Source organism: Hyperolius riggenbachi, chromosome 2, assembly GCF_040937935.1.
Source record: "Hyperolius riggenbachi isolate aHypRig1 chromosome 2, aHypRig1.pri, whole genome shotgun sequence".
Classification (NCBI taxonomy): Eukaryota; Metazoa; Chordata; class Amphibia; order Anura; family Hyperoliidae; genus Hyperolius; species Hyperolius riggenbachi.
Genome location: NC_090647.1, coordinates 334,734,703 through 334,754,974, shown reverse-complemented (window position 1 = coordinate 334,754,974; position 20,272 = coordinate 334,734,703). Strand labels below are relative to the sequence as shown.

Sequence of the window (20,272 nt, the reverse complement as noted above, 5' to 3'; positions counted from 1 at the left end):
CAGAGATTAGCCCTGTAGCTCTGCCTCCACTAGTGTCAATCCACCGCTGATCGCCGCCTCTCCCCCGCCCCACTCAGTGAAAGAAGACAGAGGGGCGGGGAGAGGCGGCAATCAGCGGTATTGACCCGAGTAGAGGCAGAGCTACAGCGCTAAGCTCTGCTTCTAAAAGTAAGCGCTCCACGCATCTTGCCCAGCGGATTTTTTTTTTTGGGGGGGGGAGGGTGTTAAACACAGCGTTCTGCCACTAGGATGCCATGTTTTAGCTTCGGTTATAGGGTAGAAGATGAATGTTAAGTAAAACGTGGGATTTTATGAGGCTTCAGAGTCTCTTTAATGCTATTTTATTTTGTTTATTTTCAAAGTAACTTGTTTGCAAGAGCATTATCAAATGCACTGAAGAATCACCAGCCATCACATATATACTATGATTATCAAGTTCCGTATTTTTCCCTGTTGAGTATAAAGGTAGTGGACAAGAAAGGGAGGAGAGTGCCAACCAGAGAGATGAGTGTGCTCCACTGCCATTATATACTCTGCAGGGGTGCTGGAGACATACCTTGGGGGAGACCCGGTGCTGGCCTGAATAATGTATTACTTGGTACATAAGACTTTCCCTCTACTTTTTGTTGGGAAAAGTGCATCTTATGGAGTAAAAAAATAGTATAACTAAAGTAAAAACAGAGAGAGTCTTAGCCTATACTATAATAATTTGTCGTGAAAAATAAAATAATTTGTAGTGACAATGTTTAAAATCTTACCATTTTAAATGGTACCTTTTTTGACACTATATACAGTGCCTTTCAAAAGTATTGCATAATTAGTGTGACCTGTATTACCAAGGTAATGTGAGTGTTTCTAGGGTAATGCTCACTAAGGAAGAAGCTTAATGCTTTTTACCATTATAAGACTCGGTTAATTGCACAACGCACTCTATGTAGTCGGTGAAATTAACAGTAAAACTGTGAAATTGCTGTGTGCTCCCTCGAACAGCAACGTTACTGATGTTTATTGAGTATGGTATGTTTGTCTGTCCAGCTATCTGTTTATCTGTCTGTAGGTCTTTCTGTGCAGTCTCAGTTTAGGTACAGAATAACAGAGTATCCGGTACATGTAAACTGCTGTTGATATAACTGGCTTTGCATAAATGTCTCTGTTCTCTCTCCTGCTTCCTCTCTGTGGGCTAGAGCTTACGATTCATTTTAAGGTAACTTTATACTGTCCAGTTCCACTAGTCAAATGCGTTGCTATAACATTTACCTATTCTATAAAATGCATTTAAAATAGTTTAATGCTTCTATTTTGCAAATAAGGTATTCGTTTGCATCTTTGAATGTTTGTAGGCATGTTAGGTTAAAAAGAACCAATTCAGTCCGATACTCCTTTGGTGTAGGTGTAGCAGGTTTGTGTGGCATGAGCTGATACTAGGCACGGTTTCAGCTGAGATCGCTGAAAGGTAGGGATTACACACATTATATAATCAGCACTTGGTGTCATAGAGCGTCACGTCCGAATTAAAATGTGAGCGTGCTGGGGCAGCATCTCCCTGATCTTCATGCTGTGCAGAGAGTTGGATAAATTGGTAGTGGATTGAAGCTGATTTATATGGAACCCAGAGGGAGCCTTCCTTGTAAGAAGTATTTGATGAGAAATGCAATAGAATGACAGACTGCAAGTCAATGTAGTGCCTTGATTGAAAAAATAAATACTCTATTAACTCTGTATATACTAATTAATCTGAGGATAAATAGATGGGACACGGCCATCAAATTAAGTATAAACATGCAACAGCAGATCACTGTGTGTGAGCTACTTTCCTATCCTTCCATACAGACATTGTATATGTCACAATATTACACAGGTTATTTAAATAGGTGGAAAGGAAATGGATTATGTCTAAAACTGATGTTATTTATTTTGTTTTGGAAACAATTAAAGGCTACCCCTGGCATAAATAAAAAAACTCAGAGGTACGCCAATGCTTGAAAGTTACAAGTTGCATGTTACCCTGCACATCGTCTGTGTAATAAGATTCACCAGTGCCACATATCAGCCAGTTTTCGGCATGCAGCTCCACCCCTTTGAAGAAAAAAGCCTCAACCTTTTTTAATATAAGATGTAGAAAAGGCTGAGGCCTTTCTTGCAAAGAGACAGAGCTAAATGCCAGAACCTGGCTAAGGGTCGGTTCACACTTGTTTCAAAACCGTATCCGTGGCTCTGTTTTTTTGCCCTGGACAAAAACTGAGCCACGGATACCAATGTTAAAAATAGCGGCCGTCTTCACACACATCAAAAAATGGATCCGCAGGCTCCGTTTTAGAAAACTGAACGGAGAGTGTGGATTTTGTAGATTTACACACTGAGGCAATGAAAGGTAACACAAAAACGGATCTCCCTCTACACAGAGAACTTTTTGCACACAAAACTGATGCCAAAGCAGATTGCCAACTGCCTGTTACTCCCTTCAGCACCATCTTTGTGGACCTCTTTATCCAACAGAATCACTCAGGATGGAAGGACATGTTTTTGCCATATGTTTAAACGGACTGGAAACGTATGCTGCAAAAGCACAACATTTTGAAAAACGGATCAGTTTTTAGAAAAACTGATCCGTTTAAAACACATTCCGATCTGCAACCAGACAAGTGTGGACCGACTCTAATATGGGGCTCCAGTGAACATAATTACACATACGACTTCCCACCTCTGAGTTTTTGTATGTATGCCAGAGGTGAGCTTTAAGTAATATTAAGGCATTATAATATCTTGTTTCACATTGTTTTCATGAGGGAAAAGACTCCTTTGCACATTCATCTTGGGAAGGAAGTGGCGACCTGCTTGGACCCTCATGCAAGCATTCAAAAAGTGTAATGTAAAACTAAGAGAATAAGTGGAATAAAAACAGTCAGCATTTACTTTTCACACATGAAGGCCTATCTCTAAAAAGTAGCCAGGTTATTGTAATGTTCGGTACACACAATGAGATTTTCTGGCAGATCAATTATTTCCAACATGTCCGATCTGATTTCCAGTCAATTTCCAATTGATTTTCCATACAAGTCAATGGAAGATCAATCCGAAACCAATTGGAAATCAGATCGGACTTGTTGGAAATAATTCATCCGACAGTAAATCTGCCAGGAAATCTCATTGTGTGTAGTGTTGATCGGATACCTCATTATCCTATTCGAGTTTGGTCGACTTCGGATAGTAAACTATCCGAATTCACTTGAAGTTTGATATTCGAGTTAATCGAATATCAGATTCGACCTCGGATATCCAACGTCACTATCCGATTCTGTTTTCGAGTAAAATATTCGAGATGGCCTTAAATAGCTTTTAAAACTTGTATTGGAGGTCAATGATGCATGAAACCACCTTTTTTATGAAGAAAAACATCAAGTGATTATGTGGTGATGCAGTAGTAATAAAAAAGGTATCAAAAATTGTAAATTAACTTCATGAAAAGTGTTTGCATGAGAAGGTGTGTCCAAAATGGTTGTAAGTTGGAAGTCTTCATTTACGTCGTCTTCATCTTCTTCTTCTATATCTTCTTCTTCTTCTTCTTCTATATCTTCTTCTTCTTCTATATCTTCTTATTCTATATCATCGTCTGCTTCTTCTTCCTTTCTTTTGTAATTTTTTTTTTTACTTCTTTTGTGGAAATATTTTATTTTAATAACACCATAGTTATATTTGTGTTGATGGCATAATAGGTACTAGTAGCACATTGCAAGCCACAGCGCCTTTTTCTGTGTACCCTGGCGGTGGTAAAACACAGACATCAGCAGGAGGAGGAAGTAGTTGCAGCTATTGTAGTGTGGCAATAGCTGGTAGGAGAGTGGGCGGCAGCAGAAAGTAGTTCTTCTTCTGTTCTCCCTGGCAGTGGTACTAGCAGCACAAAGACAGCAGAAGCTCAATGCAGCTACAGGAGGAGGAGTGTGTGTCAGGCAGTGTGATGTGACTGACATAATAGGCCCTGGTTCCTAGCTGTGGTTCCAGGGCCATAAATGAACAGCATGAGGTTCCAGACAGCGGTCGTGAAGCCCACATTGTGTCCAATACACAATTGGGACAGCACAGTTTTCAACCCGGACACCTCTAAAATAATTACAATTTTTTTTTCAAAATAATGCAGCTATTGTTGAGCGTAATAGCTGGTGGCGCATGGGCAGCAGCACCTTGTAATGTGTTCCCTGGCAGTGGAAACATACAGACAGCAGGAGTAAATACAACAGCAGGCAGCGTGAGGAGCATGAGTATGTGGCAGACTGGCGGCAGGCAGCGAGACAGAATAGGCCCTGGGTCCTAGCGGTGGTTCCAGGGCCGTAAATGAACAGCATGAGGTTCCAGACAGCGGTCGTGAAGCCCACATTGTGTCCAATACACAATTGAGACAGCACAGTTTTCAACCCGGACACCTCTAAAATAATTACAATTTTTTTTTTCAAAATAATGCAGCTATTGTTGAGCGTAATAGCCGGTGGCGCATGGGCAGCAGCACCTTGTAATGTGTTCCCTGGCAGTGGAAACATACAGACAGCAGGAGTAAATACAACAGCAGGCATCGTGAGGAGGATGAGTGTGTGGCAGACTGGCAGCAGGCACGAGGGCAGGCAGCGAGACATAATAGGCCCTGGGTCCTAGCGGTGGTTCCAGGGCCGTAAATGAACAGCATGAGGTTCCAGACAGCGGTCATGAAGCCCACATTGTATCCAATACACAATTGGGACAGCACAGTTTTCAACCCGGACACCTCTAAAATAATTACAATTTTTTTTTTTCAAATTGAATGCAGCTATTTTTGAGTGTAATAGCTGGTGGCGCATGGGCAGCAGCACCTTGTAATGTGTTCCCTGGCAGTGGAGACACAGACAGCAGGATGAAATACAACAGCAGCAGCAGCAGCAGGTGTATGTGTGTGTGCCAGTCGTCACTTCATGTCCCCCTCTTGCCGACAACAGGGGCCATGAATTCGCCTTCCACCCAAGCCTGGTTCATTTTGAGAAACGTCAGTCTGTCCACAGACTTGTGAGACAGACGAGATCGCTTCTCAGTGACGACTCCACCGGCTGCACTGAAGCAACGCTCTGACAGTACGCTGGAAGGGGGGCAGGAGAGCACTTCCAGGGCGTACTGCGCAAGCTCGCTCCAGATCGGCAGGTGCTTGACCCAATACTCCATGGGATCATCAGGGGCCACGCTGTCAAGCCCGCTGAAGGACCCCATGTAGTCAGCCACCATGCGGGTCAAGCGCTGCCTGTGACTGGAGAAGGATGCTGCTGCAGGCACCTCCTCTCTAGTCCTTGGCAGCTCTACACTCATGTAGAGCTCTTGGGTCAGAGACAGCAGGTCTGTGGTGCGCGTGCGCTTGCTGCTGGTGGATGCAGGCACCTGCTACTGCCTCTGTGCTGGCTGGACAGTGAGGGTGGATGTCTGAGGGAAGGCCTCCTCCAAGCGCTCAACAAGGGACAGCTGCAAATCCCTCATTTGTTGTGCACGGTCTCCTCCTGCAGGCAGGAACTGGCTGAGCTTCCCTTTCAGACGTGGGTCCAGCATCATGCAGATCCAGATGTGCTCCCTCTTCTTCATCTGGATCACCCTTGGGTCCCTGCGCAGGTACCTCAGCATGTGCACTGCCATTGGGAAGAGTCTGGCCACGTCTGCTGGCACATCATCGGCAGCCCCAGAGCCGACAGTGCTGTCCTCTTCCTCTGCCTCCTCCACCTCATCCTCTCTCCACCCCCGCACCAGTCCAGCTGCGCTCTGCTGCTCCCCCTCATCAGCAGCAAGGTCAGGGACCTCCACCAACTCCGAGCCCTCCTCCTCAGAGGTGGCCTGTGAAGCTGCCTGCAGCTCCTGCTGGTCCAAGGCTGCCGCTCCCTCTTCCACCAGTGCATACAGGGCCCTGTCCAGCACACACACCATGGGCACCCACTCGCACACCATTGCATAGTCCCTGCTTACTATGTTGGTGGCCTGCAGGAAGGGTGCCAGCACTGAGCACAGCTGCTGCATGTGCCCCCAGTCCTCCGTGGAGATGATGGACCGGAGGTTGGTGGCGGCACGCCCAGTTGCAGTGATGGAGGCAACTGTTGCTCGTGCAATGAACTGGCTGACAGCCTGCCTCTGTTCAACCAGACGCTCCAACATCGCCAGGGTGGAGTTCCATCGAGCATGAGCCGGTGCTGTGGCAGGTGCAGCTCCTTCTGCACCTCTTCCAGGCTCGCTACGGCTGCAGCCGAGTGCCGGAAGTGACGCACAACCTTCCTTGCTGCCTCAAGAAGTCGGTCCATCCCCTGGTAGGTCCGCAGGAACTTTGGACTACCAGGTTCAGGACGTGCGCCAGGCAGGGGATGTGGGTCAGGTCTCCCTTGTTGATGGCAGCAACAAGGTTTGCCCCATTGTCGGACACCACCTCTCCGACTCTGAGGCCTCTGGGGGTCAGCCAACTCCTCTCCTGCTCTCGGAGTTTGGCCAGGACATGGTTCGCCGTCAGTTTGGTCTTCCCCAAGCTGACCAATTCCAGAAGCGCTTGGCAGTGGCGGGGCTTCACGCTGCTGCTGAGGCGGGGGGTTTGGGCTGATGTGGCGGAGGATGGAAGCGGATCAGAGGAACCTGCTGCAATTCCACTGACCCTGCATGGTGGCACCACCCACTGCGTTGTTGCTGCTGCTGCTCTGACAGTGCCCGATGCTGCTCCCCCCTCCTCACCCCCTTCCACCAAGCTGACCCAATGCGCGGTGAAGGACAGATAGTGGCCTGTCCCAAACCGGCTGCTCCACGAGTCCATGGTGACGTGGACCCGTTGACCCACCGCGTGATCCATCCCTCTCCCGACATTGGTCATCACAGAGCGGTGAAGTGCAGGGATGGCCGTGCGCGAAAAATAATGTCGGCTGGGGATTGGCCAATCGGGGGCTGCGCACATCAGGAGCGCACGCATGTCACTCCCCTCCTGCACAAGGGAATAAGGCGGGAGCACATGGCCCGTGCCAGCAAGCCGTTCAGCTGACCCACGCGACGGCTACTGGGAGGCAGAACCCTGACCACCCCCTGGAAGGTGTCGCTGAGCAGGGTCTGGCGACGCCTTTTGCTGGCACGGAATCACTGGAGGGAGCAGAGGAGGCCACTGAGGACTGGCTGCCAGAACAGGCCTCAGTGTCGGCGGCAGGAGTTGCAGAGGGAGGAGGAGCAGTGCGTCTGAAAAACTCCTGCTGGTGCTGCTGGAGGAGGTGGAGGAGGGCGGGTGGCTGCTGCCGACGGCTTCGCAGTGGTGGCGGGTCTGCCACTGCCAGCTTCCTTCAACTTCATGAACTCCTCATGCTCATGAAAGTGTTTCCCTGCAAGATGGTTGACCAGAGAGGTGGTGCCAAACGCAGAGGGCTCCTTCCCTCTGCTGAGCTGCTTGCGGCACTGGTTGCAGGTGGCATACTTGCACTCCAAATATGGCAGGGTGAAAAAATTCCATGTTGGGGAGGTGAAGTTGCCCTTTCGGCTGGAAGGTGCTGCTGCCGCTGGTCTCCCTGTGGTGGTTGGGGGGGGGGGGGTTCTTGGTGCGGCTGGTGGTGGCACTGGCAGAACTCGTCTCCTGATAGCACGCTGTCTGGCCTGCCCACTTGTGATCCTGCCCATGCCTGCGATGCTGATCCTTCTAGCAAGGCCCACAGACGCATCCTCCTCCTCAGAGCTGATGACATCCCCACTCCCAGGACCTAGCACCCAGTCTCTATCCTTCACCCTGTCATCATCATCCTCCCCCTCCGCAAACATGTCCTGCTGGGATCCCCCAAACTCCCCTTGTGCATGCATGGGCGGATGGACAGTCACCACTGTATGACTGTCCAAAGCATCATCCCTCAAAGTGCCCATCAGCATTCCTTCCTCCTCCAATTCTGCCGCAACAGCACTCCATAACCCCGCTGTGCTTGGGGATAAGAAGGTGCTGAGTGACAAGGTGCTGGTGTCGCCCGCTGGGACTGGAGAACTGCACTCCTCCTCCTCCCCAGGCAGTGCTGGTCGGCTGCTGCTGCTCTTGCGAACAGGAGTGGTGGCGGGGGTGGAGGACTCGGTTCCAGAGCTAATGGTGGCCTGCTCATCCACCATCAGTTCCACCACAGCGTCTGCGTCCTTCTCCTCAATAGAGCGGCTACGACCTGGCGGTGGGAGGAACATCTGCGCCACACGCTGCTGCTGCTGCGTCTCTGCAGCGTGACTTCCAGCTGTTGGGCGGCCAAGGCGTCCACGCCCAGTGGCTAATGGCGGAATAGCCACTGGTGCAGACGCAGAACTGCGCATGGTGGTGGTGGCGCGGCTGCCATGCCCACGACCTCCTCTCTTGGCGATGCCCTTGCTGCCCCTTCCCAAACCGCGGCTGCCAGTGCCAGACATCGTATATTTTTAATATTATACAAATGAAAAACAAAAAACTTATGTATGTAAAGGCGGGTGGGACAAGTGGGGTACTTTAATGGGGTGGGACTGGTGGTGGTGGGTGTGTGAGGTGACGGACAGGTGTTGTACTCTACAGCAGAGATCGGTGTAGCGCTAACGAGAGAGTGCGCAGTGCGCACACAAAGACTCTAGCTGACGCTGACTGACGGTGTCCCTATACACAGACTACAGTATAGTATAGTCAGCTAATACACAATAGAAGTAATATAAACAATAGGACAGTTGTAGCACTAACGAGAGGGTGCGGACAGCGCAGACGTGCACTGTGCACACAAAGACCCTAGGTAACGCGGTGACGGACGGTCCCTATACACAGACTAGAGTACACTACAGTAAACAATAGAAGAATCTAGCTAAATAATACAACAGGTGTGACTAGATTACAGAGAGCAGATACAGCAGGACAGGTATAGCAGTAAAGCTGGGCCTTGCTAACTACAAAATACTATAGTACAATAATCGATCTAACACAGAAGTAGTAGTACAGGAGTAGAGTAGGACAGGTGAGAGCACAGGTAAGGTAGAGACTAGAGCACAGAGCAGGCAGGCTGCCTTGCCTAGGCACAGGGCCTAGCTGCTGGCTGCAGGCCTGCAGCAGCACCAGTGACAGTCTCCCTCCCTAGTCCCTAATCACACAACCTAAACTGCCTAAAATACAATCTATCTACAATACAAAGCAATACAGTTGAATATCAAGTGTTGGAGGGTAAAAAAACGCTTGGTTTAGAACAATATAAATGCACTTGCACACAGTCAAAAAGCACTGGAGCAGTCTCTCAGTACAATCAGTCAGTAAGTCGCAAGCAGAAAGAGTGAGGCAAGATGGCGTCCGCTATTTATAGAGGGCGGCTTGGCCAGGCTCCCCCTCTGTGATTGGCTGCAGTCAGAGGGCTGGGAGCCCTCTGATTCGCTTGTGAGGACTCGAGGTGACGTCTGCCGTGACGCTATCCGAGCTCGTGACGCTATCCGAGCTCGGATAGCTATAGGATATCTCCGGATAGCTGCTTGCTATCCGAGTGCGCTGGGATAGCACAGCCCGGATAGCTAATACTATTCGAGCTCGGTATTCGAGCTCGAATAGTGAAAAAAGAGCTAGGATATCCGAGTACCTCGGATATCCTAGCTCAGATGAACATCACTGATTGTGTGTACCTTTTATAAGATTTGAATTATTGTTAGGGGTAGCTAGTGTTATGAATAAGTTAAAGGTTAGCAATTTACTTTTGTAGGGCCTAAGATTAGGGTTAGTTTTAAGGCTAAAAGTTAGGCAGCTCTGTTAACACACTGAGTTACCTCTGTATGTGGAGTTCTTTCCTAAAGGATGTCGTTTCTGCTCTGAGGTTTTTTTTTTAAGAAATGTGCTCTCCCTCTTACTCTCTCTCTCATTTTAACATGGAATATAACACCGTAACATGGTATATCTTATTTTAAAGAACATATTATAACGTTTAATTTGATACCTTATTTGGACAGTTTGGCATCTTCTATTGGCTGGTAGCAGAGGAGCAAGCCAAGGTATGGTAAATTGAAAAACAGTTTCCTGAGTGTAATCCGGGCCTGCGTGAGCAAGTTTCGCAATAATACCGTAGGTAGTTTTATGCCCGCCTCCCGGGGTCTTACTGTCCCTACACACAATGCATTCGTTGGTATTTCGATTGGGCAGATTAACAATAAAATACTGGCTACTATTTACACCCTCCCCCAGTCCATCCCATAGGATGCCATTCATTCTATTAACAACTTATAAAAATAAAATTTAATCTGCAATTATTATTATTGTTTTTTTTTTGCAGAATGGAATCTGCAAAAATGAATCAGAAGCTATTTTTTATTAAAAAAAAAAACAAACAGGAAAGAAACGGAAGTGACATTTAAATCTGAATGTCACTTCCTTCAGGGGCTGATGGGGGCCAAAAGGTATGGGGCTGGGGGCAGGACAGTGTGGGCATGTAGTATTACGTGCCCACAAAAGGTCACATAGTGATCGGCGGTTTGCGGCGGTCCCGATGCGCTGCAAACCGCCGCTGCAGGGATGTCCCGCATAGCGGCGGCGATCGGAGGGGTGGAGGGGGGGGGGAATCATTTAGCTAGCGCTAGGCTAGATACATGATAAAAAAAAAAATAGGTTAAAAAAACCCACCCGCGGCCGAGCCAGGGTGGTTAAGGACTCTCGAAGCGAAAAGCTAAATCTCTCTTTACTTACCTGGGGCTTCTTTCAGCCCCTAGAAGTTGTTTGGCTGCCATATTTATTTTCTTTTAAGCACTACCAGTCACCTGGCCATCCTACTGGTCCTCTGCCTCTAATAATTTTAGCCATAGACCCTTAACAAGCATGCAGCAGATCAGGTGTTTTTGACATTATTGTAAGATCTGACAAGATTAGCTGCATGCTTGTGTCTGGTGTTATTCAGAGGCTACTGCAGCCAAATACATCAGCAGGGCTGCCAGGCAACTAGTATTGTTTAACAGAAAATAAATATGGCAGCCTCCATATTCTCACTTCAGTTGTCCTTTAACCTTTAGTATTAAGCAGTGGCAGAATGGTTGTAGCCTGAAGTACGGGGACAAAACAGGGACACCAGACTCTACTGAAGGAAAGTTCATATTGCACTTCTTTGTTGGGCAGCAGTGAATGAAAAATCTTATCTTTCTATTACTGTCTGTCCCCAAATGCAAAAGCCATAATGAAAGTGTTACTCTCGCATTCTAATAGCTATTTTTGTGTGTTATGGGAAATCAAACTCATTGGTGGAGTGTAAAATGGGTATTTGAGTTATTAATAGTGACTAAAGTAGGTCAAACCTGTAACTTCTGCTGGAGCCATCACACCACTGATCATACCTAAGGCATACTGTAGTTACAGCAGCTTGTAGACATCCATTATTATTAATGAGTGATGTATGTACTGCCATCACCTTCTGTAGTAATCAATACAAATCATGGGTGCACAATACAAAGGTGGTGAACTGCTTGAATACGGAAGTAGCTAATACACACTGTTGTCTAACAAAATGTACAGCGGTCGCAAAAAACAAAAAAAACAAATCGCAGGAAAGACATGTTTGAAATAACTTTTTGCTGAGCTCAGCTTGAATTCCTTTGGTCGCTGCTTCCCAGCATGCACAATAACTCGTATATAACATGCTATAAATATATTCTTAGAACATGTACTGGAGTCACGCTGCTCAGTCATCTGACAGTATTATCTTTACATTTTACTGTACAGTGTCTTTGAGACCGGTGTGAACTGGGGGCGTGTTCTGGCACTCCTTGGCTTTGGATATCAACTAGCTGTGTTTGTTTGGAAGAATGGACGGCGTCAGTTCTTCAGACGAGTTGCTCAGTGGCTTGCCAGATACTTGGTGGAAAGCAGCATTGCGCGGTGGATTGTGAGACAAGGTGGATGGGTAAGTGAAATGAAAAGTTGTTGCAAGAAAGGAATGCAGAAATCAAACGTGCCAAAGGATGTTCATTACAAATGTGGCGGGTTACGTCATTTTTCAAATCCATGGTGTGTGTTCATCATTAGGGCTCGTTTCCACTAGCGGCGATTCATAGTGTTTCCCTTTGCGCAAATTCAGAGGAAGTGCAGCCTATTGAAATGAATAGGCTTCCTCCAAATTTGTATGCAGGAAAAAAGACAGATGTCAGCAGCAAAAAAATCGCATCACGCATGTGAATCCCCATAGCCATGCCAGAGGGATTTGGATGCATTCTGGCATTGCAGCAATTGCAGACGCAGGCCGGCACTAAAATTAAAGGACACCTGAAGTGAAAGGAAAATAGAGGCTGCCATATTTACTTCCTTTTGAGGCCGGTTGCACACCTATTAATTGTGGTGCAAGCATAAATGAGCTTTCATGTGACCATGCACCACAGTGCAGCGACAGGGTCATATGCATAGACCCACTGCCTGGCTAGTGACATACTCCCTGCTGGTCAGGAAGTATGTCACTGGGATTCCTGTCAGTCCACGTATATTGCACCATGCTCCCGTCCTGCACACTTAATATGTTAGAGGCAGAGGATCAGGAGAGCCAGGCAATTTGGATACAAGGAGACATGAGGGCAAGGAATGTAGTGCAGCTTTACTTACTTGGGGCTTCTTCCAGCCCTTAGAAGCCTCTGTGTCCCTTGCAGCAGCTCTACTGTCATCTTGTCTTCTCTGTCCCCTCAATAATGGACGACAAGCAGCTTCTGCATGTGTACAACTGTGCTGCTCGCAACTGTGCTCCCGTAACTGACCGCTATGGAGGAGACAGCAGAAGACTGGATGACAATAGGACTGCGACAAACACAGAGGCTTCTAGGGGCTGGAAGAAGCCCCAGATAAGTAAAGCTGCACTACATTCATCAAAAAATGCTGAATCATTTAAACTAAAGTGACTACTAAAAAACAAAAATAAGGCGTACGAGAGGGATCGGCGCAGGAGACTTGGGTGCAGGATACAGCCTGTATGGCTTATCCTGCTCCTGCACAAATTCCCATCAATGTTAAATACTACTCCCCCTCCAGGCATCCATAGATGGTGGGGAATGAAATAATTTGGCTTCCAGCAATTGCTGGAGGCCGAATTATAGAGTTTTACAAGTAACTTCAGCTCTGTCTTCTGGCGGCGCTGAAGTTACTCACTGCTGCGCCCAAGTCTCCTGCACAGGAATGGCAGCGTTCGAAAATAAGATACCTTAGTAATGGAAAGCATCTGGAGGGTTCAGAGGCTTCTTGGACCCTTGTAGAGCCAACAATTTCAGAGCATGGTCTCTCTTTACCCCCTGGCTGTGCTTCCAGCCCTGGACAAGTGTATCCGGACTGGGCATACATGAGTAAGGTCTATGCATGCCCAGTGGAAGTAAGAGGAAGAAAGCCATGGGCAAGCACATCCAGATTTGGTATGCACGAGTCTGCGCATGGCCAGTACAATGAAGCTGTTTGTAGCTCATACACAGCATGTTTCCTATGTGCATGAACACTTCATTCTACTGGGCATGCATGCACCTTACTTGTACTTGCCCTGTCCGGATACGCTTATCCACAGCCATACTTTTAGTTTCACTAGATTTTTATTAGGCATAAAATAAGGAAACAATCATTACAAAACAATTCCCCGCAGGGGTTCATAAGCAATTACCTATAACATGTAAGAACTTTTACTTCCTCTAGATAGTCATATAACATGTAAGAAGACAACAAACGATACCAAAATGAAACAACTAAGTAAGGTGGAACAGGTACATGTCAATTTTAACAACCATGCTTTTGACCAAACTAAATCTATTTGACCGGCGCAAGCTGAATAGGTATAGATGGTCCCTGTGCTGGAATAGTGGGCTGTTGGAGGATCCCGGATTCCTTTATACTATCCAGAGATTTCCCACTACTGAGGTATAGGTGGCCATACACACATTTACCCAATGGGGCAAATAGATTGATCCCTCTCTGATCTCAATCTGATCAGAGAGGGATAGAATCCTCCATACACTGCACACAGATTTTCAATAGGTTTCACTATGGAATCTATTGTAGGTCTTCACATCTAGCTGGAGTTTGTGTTAATGCTAACACATTTAGGCCTTGATTCAGAAAAGAGTGCTGACTGTTAACACGGCCGTTTTCATGTGAATTTTCGCATTGCGCGCGATCGCAAATTTTCCCGCGAAACGCTAACGTTTTTTCGCACAAATGAGAATTTTCCTGCGAAAACTATAAAATTTGTGTTTGCGCGCGTAAACGTTATCGTTTTGCGTGAAAATTCGCAATCGCGCGCAATGCGAAAATTTGCGCGAAAACGGCCGTGCTAACAGTTAGCACTCTTTTGTGAATCAAGCCCTTAGAATCCCACTTAACCATGGCTGCAGTGGATGGTGAATAACATATCAGAAGGGACATAGTGCAAGAGCATTCTAGACTGCTGGTAGAAAGCAAGTCTTTGAGGCTAGGTACCCACCTAGCAAAAACGCTAGCATTGGGGAAACCGCTGTGGTTTTGTTGCTAATGGAAGTCTATGGGCCGCAGGAATAAAAACGCATATAAAAAACGTATATGAGTTTTCTATGCGTGAATTTTCAAAAACTCTGGTTTTGTTGCATGGTATGCAAAAACGCATCAAAAACACACATAATGAAGGTCAATGGAAACGCGATGGTATGCGTTTTTCATGCATTTTTATGAGTTTTTATTTAAAAAAATTGTTTTGTGATGTATTTACGTTTCCTGTTGTCTTCCTAGTTATTTGCATAAAACGCATACATAACGCTTACACGGTTTTTATATGCGAACGGAAATGAAAAATGCATCTGTGGTAAAAAAAAAACTGCAATCGCACCAAAAAAGCAGTAAAAACACAACAAAAGCCCAATAAGATGAGAAGATCCGCACCGTCTAAAAAAGATTTATTTAAAAACTGACAAAAGCATTAAAGTCAGTGTGTGGCGGGTCACCATTATGGTGACTTGGCACACACTGACTTTAATGCTTTTGCCAGTTTTTAAAGAGTTTTAATAAATCTTTTTAGACGGTGCGGATTGTCTCATCTTATCGCAATCTAAAGTGTATCTGCCCGCCTCTGGGATAAACCGATTATATTGGGGAGTCCTGTCAGGGCTAGAGGTCCATCACTCCTCCTTGAAAATCCAATCCGCAAACAGCATTCCCAGTAGGACTCGACCCTCCACAGATGTGTATCCAATCTTTATTGCATATTAATAGCAGTGGTACAAGAGCATCACAACAGCATGCATGCTGTTGTGATGCTCTTGTACCACTGCTATTAATATGCAATAAAGATTGGATACACATCTGTGGAGGGTCGAGTCCTACTGGGAATGCTGTTTGCGGATTGTCTCATCTTATGCATTGAATCCCTGTGACTCCAGGGGTGATCACGGCACGTCAGTATCCATATGTGTGGTTGTAGCTGGAGAAAGAGTCCACAGAAAAAACCTGCACATGACATGAAACGCTTCTTTCATGTTATGTTATGTGTGCACCTATCCTGAAAGGATTGGAGAGGATATTTTACTGTCTTAGCACAGTGTGGCATACTGGCCAGAGGGAACAGCAATACATTATGTAAATATATGCAATGTACGATTCTGTCATCACCAGGCCACCAGTAGCTCTTGATGATGGGATCAGATACTGGTGGTCTTTGAAGAATTACTATGCTTATCTTTTACCTGAGAACTTTATTTGTTTTTTCTTTCGATTGTGTTTTTATTGTCAAAATATAGAAAATAAATCTACCTGAGAACTTTAAGCAAATATTATATAACTAGTAAAAAGGCCCGCCCATTAAAAAACGGGCGGTAGGTCACAGCCGCTACCCCCTGCAATGCGCGCACATACGCGCCCCGCTTGCTCGTTCCCCACCACTGTCTGAAGTATATGCACACAGGGAGCTGCTTGCTCGGCAGCTGGATAAAGCTGTTACTGTATATTCCGGCTTATAGGAAGACTTTTAAACCCCTGAAAATCTTCTGAAAAGTCGGGGGTCGTCTTATACGCCGGGTGTCAGGCTGCCGGGTGTCAGCACATGTGTTAGGCCTCTTGCACACTGCATGCATTTCAGATTCCGATTCCGCTTTTTAATCTGTTTTTACATCCGATTCCGATTCAGATTTTTAATCTTAACTGCATGCTGCGTTTTTTGATCCGTTTTTCTGTTGAATGTATTCAAGGAAAATCGGAAACGGAATCGGAAAACGGATTTGCAGTGTGCAGGGAGCCTTAGGCTGACCTATAACCGGGTGCTGCTGTCATCGGGTAACGTTGCAGGCTTTGGGATCTTTGTTTTGAGTTAAAGTTTCCAGCAATCCAGATGGCATGTTGCGATCAGCCGCTCGCATGGGTAATAGAGCAGCTTCCTTGTTCGGGTGTCACCTGACTGGTGACGTGTGCGGTTGTGCGCTCCAATGGTGGCATGTGTAATCACGCCGGAAGAGATTGCTGGCGGACTGTGGAGCGCACATGTCACCGGTCAGGTGACCCGCAACCAGGAAGCTGCTCTATTACCCGCGCGAGTGGCTGTTCGCAATATGCCATCTGGATTGCTGGAAACTTTAACTCAAGATGGAAAGCCCGAAGCCTGCAACAATTTCCCAATGACTCCAGCACACGGTACAGCAATGGAGTCATCGGTCCCCACATGGCCAGCACAGCGTGATCTCTGTTCCCTCCCACTGCAATGCCAGTTGCTACTACCGGTATCTTTTATTCAGTAAATATTTTATACAATTGTTCTGTTTATCTCCTATATTGTCCTATGATGTCCTATGATAAATGTTTTATGATACAATCATTTTGATGTGAGGTAATATGAGGTGCAAAGGGGTTGGTATACAGGGGTGGGACAGGTGGATGGAGGATGCAGAGAGGGAGAAGTCTTATACGGCGAGTATATCCCAAATGCTATATTTTAACTGGCAAAGTTGGGGGGTCGTCTTATACGCCCAGTGGTCTTAGACACCGGCATATACGTTATTTCCCACTATGCAATGAGAATCTCTGTGAACCACACACAGTAAACTGTCAGGTCCGGCCCTGTGTCCTAACTGACCTGGCTGCGCACATGCTCAGTACAAAAAAGCCAGGGACACACAACCATTCAGATGATGACGCAGGGACACTTGCATTTTATGGTATAGGATTTCCACTTCATCGTACATCCAAATGTAGTCAGAACTAGGTTCACTGTTATTTTTAGTCATTTAATCTTTAAAATAAGTTGTAATATACAAGTTTTTTTGTTTAAATGAGCAAAAAAAGGTCACCCTAAAATCTAGTAAATTAATGTTCAATGAAGGATATGACTTCTGCCAACAGACAGGTAAGGAGATTTTCTATATTTCCTCAATGTGTACCTAATGCCTCTCATTTTGTGTATCCCTACCAGGCTGCTGTACTGAAACTGACAAATAACAGCATCCAATATGTCCTGATGGCACTGGGTGTGGTCCTCATCCTTCAGTTCCTGATTAAGCGCATAAGTTCCGGATCCTGAGTATGGAGTATCTTCTCAGCATTGAAGATCTGTGAATAAAATTTGCATCTGCAGTCCAGTTCCTACAGAGCCGGTGGCAATGTTTCTCCCAAAGGATTTATATGATCTACAATATATATTCACAAAGGAACTTGTGTTTTATACCTGGGCAATATTGTGTTTTGGAAAACCTTCACTCTCACCCACAAGGAATTCCTGATTTTTTAACTTCTGTATTACTGATACCTGACTCCGTGTCAGCCTCAGGGAATAAAGTATCAGCTGTTGCGGGATACACTGGACCTCTATGAAAGAGGTCGGTTTAGTGCAATCAATATTAATAAATATCCCATTTTTATAAAACATTTTGCCATTTTCTTTATTAAATATTTATTTCGGTTCAATTTACAATCTAAAATTGTTAAAAATGAACTTTGAATTTCAAATGGCGATGTTTGTCTAACTGGGAAAGCACAAACTGCACAGTAAGAACCCAGTAACGCCCCTGTCTTTGCATGAGTAATTACCTGCACAAAGTAGGAAGCATTGCAACCCTAGAGGAGTTATCACCTGCAGTAATCAGCAAACTTATTACGCATTGCACTGTTAGCATTCCTTTGGCAAGGCTGAAACTGTCTCAACAGGTATAAATAAAGTGAAAGAGCTAAAGTAATGTTGATAAAAGTCCTTGTAATGTATAGATCTGAACTGAGGAGATTTGTTTTTTTTATTAAAAAAAAAAAAAAAGTTGGAACATGACATAATTATAAAAAGTAACCACACTAAGTCCTAGTTCACACTACAAAACTAAGCGATTGCAATTTTGCAAAGTGATTTTCTGAGCATTTTTAAAGGAATGTGCATATAGGAAAAATCACACTTAAAATGATACAGGCAGCACATTTTCAATGTTCTAAAAATGCAAACGCTGCCCTAAGAACACCCCGTAGGGTAACACTGCTCTAGCGCTTTGCCGATCGTTGTCGATCAGCAAACAGAGCGCAATCGCTCACAGTGTGATCCTGCCCTAGAACCTATTATACAGGTGATTCCATGGCAAAGTCCTGCTAGTAACATATCCCTATTGATCAATTCTCAGACTACAGCTCCATAATACTTAATAAAGCTTCCTACTGCTAGCCATCATAGTCATTGGTTGCTGTGTCACTAACTCCTGAATGGGACAGCTGCATCTCAGCTAGCAATGGGCCAACAAATCACAGGCGACAAGCTGATTAACTGTGATATAGCTGCATTTTGCTGATATTTCCACCAACAGTGTCAGCAGCATGGAAATGGACCTACCTTGGTCTGGAAATCAACCAATCAGTAAGCCTTAAGCCAGACATGGAGGCCCTAAAAGACAAAGCATGCCGAACGTTCTATGCCATCAGGAAAGAACTGTACCACTTCAAACCACCAGTAAAGGTCTGGCTTAAAGTATTTGACAGTGTCATCACCCCAATCCTACTGTATGGAAGTGAAGTATGGGGCCCCACCACCTACCCAGACCAATCAAAATGGGAATCCAGCCCAACAGAAATATTCCACCTGGAGTTCTGCAAACACCTTCTCCTTGTCCATCGGAGTACCTCAAACAATGCCTGCCGAGCTGAGCTGGGGAGATTCCCATTACTGCTTGAGATACAGAAGAGAGTGTTGTCCTTCTGGGCCCACCTACAGAGCAGCAGCCCTGACTCACCCCACTACAAAGCCATGCTGCACAATGAAGACCAAGAAAAGCCATGTGCACTGAAAGTAGTGGTCAGCTCTATACTCCCTCCAACCCCTGACCCACAGGTCATAACAAAAATCCAGATAAAACACACCACAGCCAAGAGCAAAGAGGACTATGTGGAAAAATGGAGGAGGGAAGTAAAACAGTCACAAAAGCTAACCATATACCAGTCTCTACAAAGAGAATATAAAATGGCCCCCTACCTGGAAAAGCTCCAAAACTCTCAAGAGAGGACAGTCCTGAGTGTCTACAGATTGAGTGCCCACAACCTCGAAATAGAGTCTGGGAGACACAGACAGACGTACAAACCCAGGGAGGGGAGACTATGCCGACACTGAGTAGAAGACCCTTGAGGATGAAAGCCACTTCCTGCTGCACTGCCCCAAATATACTGCAACCAGGGACACTTACTTTAAGAAATTGTTGGAACTATTCCCAGACTTTCTCACATTAGAAGATGAGAGAAAAACATATATCCTACTGGGAGAAGAGGAATCCACAGTGACAATCGCTGCGCACTGTGTCACAGCATGCCACAGACTGAGAGGAGCATAACGGAACTGTAAACCTAAAGAATGCCCACAGACTGCTTAGCCAATTTCCCCCTACCTCACCCCCTCCCATGCCCCCCTTTTCCCCTTGCTTTGGCAATACCTGTAAAGAATCTTGGTCATGCCAATAAAGCTATATTTGATTTGACTTGTCTGTGTGACACGGGCCATTGGCTGGCAGCACATGTTGGAGTTGAGTTCCTCACACTTGCCTGCACATAAACAAATTTCACCATGTGCTTGCATTTCCCATCCTAAGATATTGTACCAATATTGATCCGATATGAAAGTAATGTCTTCCTCATACATGAGGTAATATTGTTTGTCACACTGTCTGGCTTTAAAAAAATGTTTCAGCTAAATGGCTTGTGTATGGATTATTTTGAAAAAAAAATAGTTATTTCATATCTTCCACCTGTTGGTGCACTTCCTTAATCGTGCTCCCATAGCCCGGGAGCATTCTGCGCATGCTCAGTACAATTCTTTTGAGAATCGTGCAAGCACAGAACACTCCCGGGGAAGGGAGGACACTTGAGGAGGTGTGTAGAAGGGAC

General features: G+C 45.9%; 1 protein-coding gene across 1 annotated transcript in view; it reads left to right on the top strand.

The window, feature by feature from the left end:
- The window catches only part of BAK1 (BCL2 antagonist/killer 1), a 77,173-nt gene extending 59,381 nt beyond the window's left edge, over window positions 1–17,792 (top strand). The window contains exons 5-6 of the mRNA XM_068265510.1: window positions 11,678–11,858; window positions 17,343–17,792. Of these exons, the coding sequence (XP_068121611.1) occupies window positions 11,678–11,858; window positions 17,343–17,450 (289 nt within the window). The 3' untranslated portion in view covers window positions 17,451–17,792. The remainder of the gene's footprint in view (window positions 1–11,677; window positions 11,859–17,342) is intronic.
- The last annotated feature ends 2,480 nt before the right edge of the window (window positions 17,793–20,272 follow it).